This window comes from Schistocerca nitens, chromosome 1 (assembly GCF_023898315.1).
Source record: "Schistocerca nitens isolate TAMUIC-IGC-003100 chromosome 1, iqSchNite1.1, whole genome shotgun sequence".
Classification (NCBI taxonomy): Eukaryota; Metazoa; Arthropoda; class Insecta; order Orthoptera; family Acrididae; genus Schistocerca; species Schistocerca nitens.
Window position 1 is genome coordinate 412,380,738 of NC_064614.1, and position 12,399 is coordinate 412,393,136.

Below are 12,399 nucleotides of genomic sequence, written 5' to 3' on the forward strand. Positions count from 1 at the left end.
AGGAAAGGAAAATTCAGGACCTCTGGTTTTTGCTACTTCTTTTACATCAGCCCTTAAGACACCAATCGCCAAGTGTGATGCCTTCACACAAACTCGGAACACAGATTCAAGTAAGAGCACATGCACTTGTTGGTGTAGCTGTGGGGAAATGCACCACTTGAAACTGAACTTGTTCGGAAGCCATCAGCAATGGCCTTAGCACCTAAGCCACATATCGCTACACACCACCAGAAGCCAACTAAGCCATCCCCGCAACCCAGGCAAGCACCTCCTCTCATCAGTGAAAGAAAAGTCCTTCAAAAAGGATCGCCGAGCTCTCTCCCTCTCTGATGGGGACTATGCTTTGGAGGATATGGACTTCCAATCAGAGGAACTGGGAACTGGCTAACATTCCCCCTAACCTCACTGGTAAATCACTGCCTCCGAGGGAGAAATAAAAGAACAATCATTGCTAAAAAAATGGCTTCCACAGGGACTTGTGTATTACAGTGGAATTTAAATGGATATTGCTCACATTTGGAAGAATTACAGCTCCTGGTCCAGGAGAAACTGTTCTGTGTCTGCTTACAAGAAATGCATCTTAAAATCACTGACACACATGCATTACGGGGTTACGAACCAACAGGAAGGATGATACTACCGGAGACAAGGGTAAAGGTGAAATGGCTGTTTTCATTGATGCCAGATGCCACTCCTTTCCTGTCCCTCTTATCATGGCCATGCAAGCAATTGCTGTGAAAGTTCTCACACCATTTAATATTACAGTGTGTTCTTTATACCTTCCACCTAATGATGCTTTGGATGCAGATGTACTGGCAGAAATCTTCCGGGCACTCCCATGCTCAATGCTCCTTGTGGCACAAATTGTGCTATGTGCTACAGGGCTCGGCTACCACTTGCTCCAGGGGTCGGATGACTGAGTGGCACATTCATTCTGAGAATATCTGCCTTCTGAATGCGGGTCAAATGACACACTTTTCCTAGAGGGTCTTTCTCAGCCATTGATATTTTTGTTCCCCAGCTATTGCAGACTCAGTTCTGTGGGAAGTGGCTCCAGATTTACATTCTAGTGATGACTTCCCAGTATGGATCCGTCTGCTGACTAGGATGGTTCTGGGGCACCCCTGATCTCCTCATTTCCCCCACCCCTCTCATTTTCTTTCCTCTCACTGCTGTCCTTACATTCCTTTTCTCTCTTTGTTTGCCCATTTTCCCTTCCCCATTACTGGACTGTGCTTTCAGATAAATTCAATCATGGGATTCATAACCATTCCTCCTCTTCACTGGACTGGACCGTCTTATGATGAGAAGAAAATCTAGGAATATGAGACACTTGACTGACTTAGGTACTAGGAAGCCAAGAAGAAATGGTTAGCATTATGTACATTGTTCGCTATGGCTATGCTGTTGTCACCACTCCAGTGATGGTACCCTCACCATTCATGCCTTTTATGTTGAGCCCTCAGTGCCACTTGCTCCACCCACATTGTGGGAGTGACTCCCCACACGCCTTGGATGTCAATCCCCTGGCCCCAGCCTCTCATCAGGTTGGGGTCCTTTAGGTTGATTGCATCCCAGGATTCTGCTGATCTGCAACTGGACACCAGCCAGTGGTTGAAAGAGCTGTAAGTTGCTGGTTATAGAACTTTGCATTCCTACTCTGTCCAAGAAGCTAGAGTGGAAAAGCTCTTGCAGGCATAGAAATCATCCAAGGAGAAGAGGGACAAAAAGGACAACTCAAAGACAGGATGTTCTGGTGGGTCCTATGTACATGAGGTGGAGTTCCTGGTGGCCCCTGTGGCATCAGATCTCCGCCCCCCCCCCCCTGCCCTGCCCCCCCCCCCCACACACACAAAAAACCTTATTCAGAACCAATTTGTAGGGATGCCATATCCTCGCAGCCAGTGGAACAGGCGGGCCCAGGACATGAGTGGCCTCCTTGGTCCATCCATTCCCCTCAATGGATACCGATTGTGTGATCCTCCAGTGGAACTGTAGTGGTCTTTTTCCACCACTTGGCTGAGCTGGGACATCTCTTATGTGCTTCCCCAGCTTTCTGCATTGCCTTCCAGGAAACTTGGTTTTCAGCTTTGTAAACCCCTACCCTTTGCAGCCATTGATGCTGTAAGAGTGAGCTGATAGTGACAGAGCATTGGCCAGAGTTTGCACATAATTTCTGGACACTGTGTAAAGTGAACATGAGCTGCTCGATAAGACTTTGGAGGCTGTGGCTGTTCGTGTGAGCACAGCTCTGATGGAACTAAGACCACTTGCCAGATAAATCAATGTAAACTTCGCTTGCAGAGCTTGATCCCTGTCTCTTGAATACCAGTGTCTTAACGTACTTCATTGTGGCAGAAGAATCTTGTTTGGCCATTGGTCTTGCCATTTGCAGTCCTGGCCTTGTCTCCACTATCCATTGTAGAGTTCAATATGACCCGCATGACAGTGGTGATTTTTCTGATCGTCCTGTCCCTTTTCAGTATCACCAGCCCACATAAGCTGTCAACAGTGCTGACAGAGATGCCTTTGCATCTACTGTCGCCCTTCACACCGCACCACATGGAGGTACCAGTGTGGCCATCCAAAGTGCAACTGCAGCCATTCTATCAGCTGGACACTTACTGATCCTCTGTTCTTCAGTACTGCCTCCCCCTCCCTGCCCATCGGAAGACAGTACCTTGGTGGTCTTCAGAAATCTCCATGGCCATTAGAGATTGCAGATTGGTTCTCCAATGCTGTAAGTGACATACATTGATTCAGAACTTCATTGTCTTTAAAGCGCTCCATGCCTGAGTCTGCTACCTAATAAAACGACAGATGTTATGCGAATAGTGTTTTAACATTGGACCATGTACCCATTCTTTGCAGGTTTGGGCAAAGTTTTGACACCTCTATGGGCACCAGTACACCACAGGTGTACTTGGTGTATCCCTGATTGGTGTTACGTACACTGACCTAGATAGTGCCTCAGAGCATTTGGTAGAGCTTCTGTATCTGAGAATTATCAGCTTGAATTTCTTGTCCTTGAGCTGCAGGTGGAGCAAATTCACTTACCTTTCACTGCACATCACCTGGAGCCAAGTAATGCTCCATTCAGTGAGTGGGACTTCTTCAGTTGTCTTTGTCCTGACATGGCTATAAGGCCAGACCGCATCCATAGCCAAATGCTCCAGCACCTATTGGTGGATATCCAACATGTCACTGCCATTTTCAACCATATCTGGAGTGAGGGTGAGTTCCCATCTCAGTGGCAAGAAGTGTGATCATCCCAGTACTGAAACCAGGTAAATAACCCCTTGAGATAGACAGCTATTGCCCAGTTGGTCTCACTAATCTTTTCTGCAAGTTGCTTGAACATGTGGTGAATCGGCAGCTATCTTGGTACATTGAGTTTCGAGGTCTTTCGGCTCCTTGACAGGGCAGTTATTGTCAAGGCTGTTTTACTGCTGATAATTGGGTCTGCCTGGAGTCTCTGGTGAGCTTTTGCTTGTTATCAACACCGCATCATTGTCTTCTTACACTTGCAAAAAGGCTTATGATATCATAATGCATCATCAGATCTTCATTACCATACACGAGTGGTATCTCTGAGGCCAGCTCCTGATTTTTGTCCAGAACTTGTTGTCCTACCGTACTTCCCAGGTCGAAGTTGGTACTTCCTTCAGTACCCCCCCCCCCCCCCCCCCCCTAGAATGGGGTCCTACTGGGCTGTGTATTGTGTGCCCCTTTTTCAAGTGGCTGTCTGTTGTAGCTGCAGTATGCTGACAATTTACTGTTGCTCCCCACTGTGGGAGTTGCTGTCTGCTGACTGCAGGTGACATATATGAAAGGTACAGTCTTTGGCTTTCACCAATGGCTTCAGATTTTTAGCTACCAAGGCATTTATGTCACAATCATACTGCCCATCCACAACCAGAACTCTACTGTGACAACAAATTGCTGTATTTGGTGAAGTCTTATCACATTTCGGGACTGGTCTTTGATGCCCGGTTGATGTGGCTTCCCCATTTTTGCCAACTTAAGCGAAGATGCTGGTCTCACTACCCTTTTGTGGCTCTTCAAAGCTCTGATCCTGTCCCATTTCTATGAGGGGAACTTGGCATATGGCTCTGTATCACCTTCAACTTGGCAGATGCTGGACCCAATACACGATTGTATGGTCGGACTTGGACAGGTGCTTTGAACAGCCTGGTAAACAGCCTGCTTGCAGAGGCTGAGGTCCCTACATTATGTGATACACATTTGGTGCTTCCCTGAGCATCCGAACTACTGTGTCATTTCTCCTTTCAGGGCAAGCCACTTCAAACAACATAGGCTCAGGACTGGAGGTACAATTGCAGTTCTCATACAGTGTCTGTGCTCTGAACTTGAACTTCCCACTGTCACCTCTTTCCAAGGAGCAGTTGCATATGGCCCCATGGTGTGTACACTGTCTTTGGACCTGTCTCGACCTATCCTTTTTTAAACTCATAGTTTTTTGTTGCCTTCTCCTGGCCATCTTCGATGCATTTCCAGGTTTGGAAGTGGTATATATGGACTGCTCTACTGTTAATGGACCAACAACTTTGCTGATGCACATAAGAGGTGCAGTAACCAACATTCCTGGCCAACTGATGCAGTGTATTTACTGCAGAATTAGTGGCCATTGTCTGAGCCCTCTATCACCTTCATTGTTGCACCAGTGAGACATTTTTAATAGGGAGTGACTCCCTGAATAGTGTGCAGGCTATTGACCAGTGCTACCCTTGACACTCGTTGATTGTGACTGTCTAGGATTTACTTCCTGACCCTTCCAAGCTATATGATAGATTGTCTTTATCTAGACCTGAGGTCATGTGGAGATCCTGGGAATGAACATGCTGACTGGTTGGCCAAGTAGGCTATCAGGTTGCCGACTTGGGAGATTGGTGTACTGGTGTGCCTTAATTCGTCCAAACTGCAAGCAATAAAGGGGACCAAGGCCTTGTGGCTATCTTCCCTTTGTGCTTCTCCCAGGGAATCTACCTTTCTGTTGACTTTGAGTGACTGCTTTTGGATGCTTTTGGATGCCACTTCTTGTGATGTGAGGATCCACCCCACTATCAGTGTGGTGCCCGTCTGATGGTGGCCAACATCCTACTGGACTGCCCTAATTTGATCACCTTAGGGTGTAACCTTAAACTTTCTGACATGCTGGTTCTGGTGCTAGTGGAGGACACCAAAGCAGCTGATTTTGTTTTACTTTTACCCATGAAGGCCGTTTCTGCTCTTCCTTGTGAGATAGGGCACATTGGCCTCGTTGGCCGCTTGAGGGATTGCACTGTCACCTGCTCTGACCTATTGAGACCATGACTACCTTTGCTTGGTGGTCCAGCCTGGTTCTTGTCCTTTCCACCTTTTTAATTCGTCATATTCTTTTACATCTGTTGTCTTACTGTCTAGTCATTGTTATCCTCATCATTCTCTTTCCTGAGATTTTATCAGCTTGTCTACATCGCTAGTTTTTAGTAGGGGATATACTAGTCTTTAGTAGGATATAATATCGAATTTTGTTTCTAATAACTGGCAGCTGTTTCAGTTACTATCTCCTACAGTCAGAATTTAAACTCATATTCACGACAACTAATAATTGCTAGATTTTAACTTGACTTTAAAGCCATAAAAAAAAAAGCTTCATGGCTCCAACGGGAGTGTGTGTTTGGACACCCCCCTCATACGAGGTCACCCCCCCCCCCACCCCAATACCTGTTTACCTGTGTGCCTTGTTGGTATGCAGTCGAAATAGCCTACTTTTTCTGAGGAACTACATGTCTGCCCTTACTAGTTAATTTTGTGGACATTCATTCAAATGATGTCACCATTTTGTTAGAAATTGTGGAAATATTTGCAGAAACAAGAAATAATTCGGCTGATTCCTTGAATTGTGGTTCAAATGATTGTTATAACTAAAGTCCAAAACAAAAATACAGTACCTTCCGAGCACAAGAAATCAAGGTTGAACAAATACAAATCTCCTGTGCCTTATCTTTCCAGTCTCTCACCACCTCCCAAAGTTCCACTGTCCAGCCACAGAGGAACATTCCACTCTTAACTCAGTACCACCCAGGACTGGAGCAATTTAGTTACATTCTCCGCCAGGGTTTCAACTATCTCTCGTTGTGTCCTGAAATGAGAAGTGTCCTGCCCACTCTTCTTCCCACTCCTCCCACAGTGGTATTCTGCCGTCCACTGAACCTACACAATATACTCGTCCATCCTTACACAGCCGGCGGGAGTGGCCATGCGGTTCTAGGCGCTACAGTCTGGAGCCAAGTGACTGCTACAGTCTCAGGTTCGAATCCTGCCTCAGATATGGATGTGTGTGATGTCCTTAGGTTGGTTAGGTTTAATTAGTTCTAAGTTCTAGGTGACTGATGACCTCAGAAGTTAAGTCGCATAGTGCTCAGAGCCATTTGAACCATCCTTACACAACCCCTGCTCCCAACCCCCTTATCACATGGCTCACACCCATAGACCTAGATGGGAAACCTGTCCCATACATGCTCCCACCACCACCTACTCCAATCTGGTCACGAACTTCACCTATTCCTTCAAAGGCAGGGCTGCTTGTGAAACCAGTCATGTGATCTACAAGCTAAGCTGCAATGACAACCACCAAGCTGTCTGTCCGCATGAATAGCCACCGACAAACTGCGGCCAAGAAACAAGTGGACCACCCTCTTGCTGAACACACTGCCAAACCTGACATCCCAAGGCTGCAGTCTCTCTTCTTCGGCCAGCTATTCAATCGATTCCCTTCGCCGATCTACGGAGCGTTTTATGTCATCGTGTTGTTCTTTTATGGCACGCACATTGGTCGACACTTCCCCATAATAAATTGCGGGACGTGAAAGCTCTTCCCTGTGCTTGGACCTCTTCCTCCCGAACGTGTCGTCGGGAGGAGGTAATTTTAACTAGACTCCGGATAGGGCACTGTCTTTTTAGCCATCGACATCTTTTAAGCGGCGATCCTCCCCCACTCTGTCCCCACTGCTCTCAGCTGTGGGCGGTAAGACACCTTTTAATTGAGTGCCCCTATTTTTCTCCATTACACGCCCGTCTACAGCTGTCGCCTGATATATCGTCCATTTTAACAGATGACACGCGCTCGGCCGATTGCGTTCTCGAGTTTATTAGTACCAGTGAAATGACGTCAGTCATTTGAAGCTTCTTTTGAGGACAACCAACCTCTTTCTGTAGTTGATTTTTAAGCCTTCCTTCTGCTTTTAGTTTCTCCAATTTTTTGAGTTTCGTTCCCATTGCTGCTGGTTTCCATTTTCGTTTTTTACTGTTTCCTAAGTCACGGACCGGGCGCTAATGACCATAGCAGTTTTGCGCCCAAAAAAATAAGACATCCTTCATGTCTGACTGCTTCATGGCCTTTACCGTATGGATCGTTCCCACTAACACCAGCTTTCCTGTATTGTGCTGGTGGGAACTTTCCCTGCAATACATCTAACCTGCAGCACTTCACTGTCCGCCATCCCTACCATTTTATCTCCCCCCCTCAAAATTATGTTTACCCCAAGTGTTGAGATAATGTCATTAATAGGTAAGACTAGAGAGAAATTCATAGCCGATCTGAATTCTAAGCTGCTTCTTGTCACCTAAAATGTTTTGTATAACTCTTGCCATGGCTGCGTATGCTTATTCAGAGTTGCACACTATGCAGGAAATGCTGTACAAACTGCTGTTATAATAAGCTTTTTTTACAGCAAAACTGAGTAAACGTGACATTTTTTAAAACACACTTTCAATGTGCCTTGGCAGCTAAAATTTTGACAGTACATTTATTGTGGTGTATTCTTAGTGTGTGAAAAATTTCAGGGTGGATTTCAACTTGTCGGATTGGACCATTCCCTTGTAGATGTACCATTTGCTGGATCCAGTAGAAGTTTTGCTCACATTACCTCCGCCCCTATTTAGACTTGCTGACATCATATGGGTGATATTATTGCAAATTTGTGAACTTATCTAGTGAACTAAGTATCATATATGATAGAGCCACTGTAACATTTTACATCCACTTTCTATAATGGCAATCTAAGGAAATAATCCCACGATTCCTAACTTTTGTCGGTATTCTTTTATCTACTGTTTTTAAATGATATGCACTAACTGCAACTGGTTGCAATAGTGTTGCAAATGCATGTGGAATGGGTAGTCACAATTTGGCAGGCTGTGTTCTCTTCGGATCCCTTATTGAACTTTGTACTTGAGGTTTTGGTATTGCTTTCTTATCTGCTTTGCTATCCTTCTGTATTATTATTATTATTATTATTATTAGTAGTAGTAGTAGTAGTAGTAGTAGTAGTAGTAGTAGTGCTTCATCCACCCCACATCCTCATGTATTGGTGTCGTGGTCCTCACATTATTCCTGGTGGAAGGTGTTGTTTCTATAATGGGATTACTGTAGTTAATGTCATTCACATTGATAGATGCCTTAGACAGTATTGTTTACCGCTAATCAGAACTGCAAATTATGCTTAGCTGTTAACATGGAAAGCTTCTTCTGGCAAAGATGCTTCCCTGTCTTGCAGCAAACCTTCAGAGAAATTTCTAAAGCAGTCATTGCTAGAGCTTTCTAGAGTTAACATCTTTTGTCCAGTGTGCTGGAAAACTGCTACAACCTTTGCTGCTAAACAGTATTTAGCATATACAAACTTTTCTCAATGTTGTGTTTCTGTTTGCAGAAAAAGAAGATGAAAGACCACAACAAAGAGAACACACCTTCACGGAAAGCAGCCCTGGATTCCTCAAATTCCAACTTTGGACTTGAAGATTCTAACACATGTAAGTACAGTAGCTTTCCACTTAGGTGAACAATGGACTATTACAGGGTGTATACGACCCGGGAGATCCGGGAATTTTTTCATCCGGGAGAAAACCGGGAAAAACCCAGGAATTTTTTAAAATTCCGGGAATTTTTCATTGCTTTAGTTACCAGCTAAATTTTTGTGATTTTGACTGATAAGAACCAATATTCTAACGAAGGATATTACTGTATCCCACTTCTGCAGAATAATACTGCAGCAACAAAACTTGAACGAGAGAGAGAGAGAGAGAGAGAGAGAGAGAGAGAGAGAAAACTAAAATAAAACTAAAGTCGCAAAGGAAATGCGCCATATACAACAACAAAACACAATTCTCATACAAGCATCTGTGAACCAAAGTGTGTCAAAGGCTTTAGGAACAAAATGAAGTGCTTCCTAACAACAAATTGCCTCCGATGAGCAGGGCGTGACAGCTGTTTACATTCTATTCATTTGAGCAGTTGCGGGCTGGCTCTTGGGCATGCGCAGTTGAGTCGCGTATGAGTAGTACCTTCTCCCGCTTCTGGCTACAGATGTATGGCTGGGCGCCATTATCTAAATTGCTCCATTTGGGAAATATTGTAGATACGGGGCTGATGCACAGAGCAGTCTGTTGTAGTGGGGAGGTTGGTAGTCTCCACGTGACCTGTGTTTGTTTAGTGATTTTGTTGTTTCCTCTTCGTTTATTGCTCTCACATTAAATGAAAACAAAACGAATTTCTGTGGCCGAGAGCTACCAAATGAATTAAAATACGTTCGCATAATTGCAGAAGGCTAAAATATGTTGTTAGTTTCAGGTTTCATTTCCACCTTCCTGAAAGTCAAGCATCAATTGCCTTGCAGAACAATGAAGTTATTTTTGTCGGTTTGCTAAAGAGATTTGGCTTTTATTAATCTTTTGCGCTGAGGCAGTCAGTTTATTTGAAACGAAGTGTTTAATTTCACACTGTTGGCTAGTTCCAACTGTTTGCTGTATTTCAAGTGCAAGTTTTCCATCTTCTAGCTCGTATGGCATTATGCCATAATAAAGAACCAAACATGAGATAATACAGTACTGGTGCCGGCCGGAGTGGCCGAGCAGTTTTAGGCGCTACAGTCTGGAACCGCGCGACTGCTACGGTCGCAGGTTTGAATCCTGCCTCGTGCATGGATGTGTGTGATGTCCTTAGGTTAGTTAGGTTTAAGTAGTTCTACGTTCTAGGGGACTGATGACCTCAGAAGTTAAGTCCCATAGTACTCAGTCATTTGAACCATACAGTACTGGTACTCCAGAAAATTTACATCCGAATCTGGACATACGATTGTGCACTTAAAACCGAATTATGCATTTTAGTATGGTTCACGAAATTCCGATACTCTTGAAGTATCCGTTGATGTCTTGTTTCTTTTATGACATAATGCAAGATCTTTTAATGTTTTACACATATGAACATGCAGGCTTCCTGCGTCGTCGTAGCTGCGCAAGAGCAGTGGCGCCTGTTATCTGGCCCTCTCTGGCAACTGCTGAAACGAACCAATTTCTAACAGGTCATGGGAAAATATTGCGAATGGTGGTTTGAAAAGTGTTACTTTAAAAGTAAATTTCCTTTTGCGCAAGATGAACTATGTGCGAGAATGTATGATGAAATTCTTAAATCACAGAGCGTTTGACTCTCATTTAAAAATCAACTCTTTGGGGACGACCATCTAGAAGAATTTGGAGCCCAGAAGATCAGACATTTACGTCATTATTAAAAATTTTACTGGCACATTTGTGTGATTTATCTTGAAGTGTCACACGCGCAAAAAGATCAGCATTATATGTGGAAGCTTAGCTTCTCTTGCAGCTTATTAACCTTAGAGACCAATATTATTTTGTGAAAGCTTTGTTTTTCTTGTAGCAACACTATGTATATTAATTTAAACCATTAAATTTTCTTTTTTGTGTGTTGGGCCTACTGAAGATTGATCTTTGGTATTGGTTGACTACGTCACGTGTCCTATGCTGTCATCAGCTGGCGAGATCAAGTGACATGAGCAATGACTGGCTTACAAAAGCTTCCGTTGCTTCGGAAGGTAACATGCTGTGTTTGGTGGATTTTGAATTTATACCTCCATAACACGAAAAAATGCAGTGTACATGTTGGTGCACATCAAAGATCTTTCCAAAACATGTTTTCCCCCCTGGGTTTCATTTTCTAAAGTTCCGGCAAATTCTACGTCTGTGTAAAAAAAACAATAAACATTCTACGGATTGATAAGTTTTACAGTGCCGAGGAAAAGTATACCGTCACTTAAGACGGAAAAAGTGTATTTTCACCCGGGAGAAAGTGTATTTTCAACTGGGAAATCCAGGAATTTTTTTTTTCTTTGTCCATGGATACACCCTGTATAAGGAGATAATAAGGAATTCATTTGTACAATCCACAGAGATGTCCTCCATTTTAGGATCAGATTTTTATTGTAGAATTTGCTACATGAAAGTAGAAGGCTTAGTGGGAGGGGGACGGGGTGGAAGGAAAGGAAATTATTTGAGCATTTTGTAGAAAGGGCAGGGTGTTGCACTTTACCCTCTTCACCATAGGAACGTTGTCCTAGATGACTACTTTTAATCAACTAGCAATGATAACTGTTAATAAAATTAAAAATACGTGGATGTCAGCACATAACAAAGATTCACTAACACACTATCCAGTTTTTCACTGATAAAAGGGACTCTTCCAGAGTCTCGTGTAAACAGAGATACCACATCGAAACTCGCTAATAAATCTGAAGGACCCAGCCTCATCGATTTGTCATCGAATAAAATCCACAGAGTTGGAGATATGGTATTCACACTTGCCAATGTATGGACTGAGAACAGATGCTAAATACTTTGCCAGGTTATAAGTGGATGCACCCAAATTACTAACAATAGGACTTCCTTATGTAACTTAGGCACACCATTTTTCATTTAACGGCAACATTTTTGAACAGGATGATGGAGGGGCTATGGACATTCCTTTATCACGTGTAATCACAAATTTATTTATGAAAGACTTCGAGGATATAGCATTGAGGACTTCGGCTTTGGAACCAACATGCTTCTGAAGGTATGTAGATGATACCTTTTTTGTCCAGCTGCACGGATGTGATGTTCTCAACAGATCTTTGGACCACTGCAACTGTTTTCATCCCAGGATTAAATTTACCATTGTGGTTTGAAGTGATGGGATGCCTCAATTCTTGGATGTTGTGGTTTACAAAAAACCAGACTGTACTCTGGGACACAGTGTTCACCGAAAGTTGATCTACATTGTGTGTAGATGCTAAGAGTTGTCATCCACCATACCAACGCAGTGACATTGTGAGGACCCTTATATGCAGAGCATATACCATTTCCAACACGGACAACTTAACCCAAGAACTTGGGCATTGGACGGCTATTTTTAAGGAAAATGGATAATCTGAAAAGCAGATTCGTCAGGCTATGGAGTTTGGACAATCACTGGAGTTGCATGAAGAGGAGCATAGCTTGGTGGCCTTTATTCCTTATGCTGGGGACGTCTCTTTTAAGATTGGAAGAATTTTAAGGAGTTTTAACATT

General features: G+C 43.7%; 1 protein-coding gene across 1 annotated transcript in view; it reads left to right on the forward strand.

The window, feature by feature from the left end:
• Positions 1 to 12,399, forward strand: part of LOC126235880 (B-cell CLL/lymphoma 7 protein family member B-A) — a 42,338-nt gene that overhangs the window by 22,164 nt on the left and 7,775 nt on the right. The window contains exon 3 of the mRNA XM_049944800.1: positions 8,715 to 8,814. Within this exon, the coding sequence (XP_049800757.1) occupies positions 8,715 to 8,814 (100 nt within the window). The remainder of the gene's footprint in view (positions 1 to 8,714; positions 8,815 to 12,399) is intronic.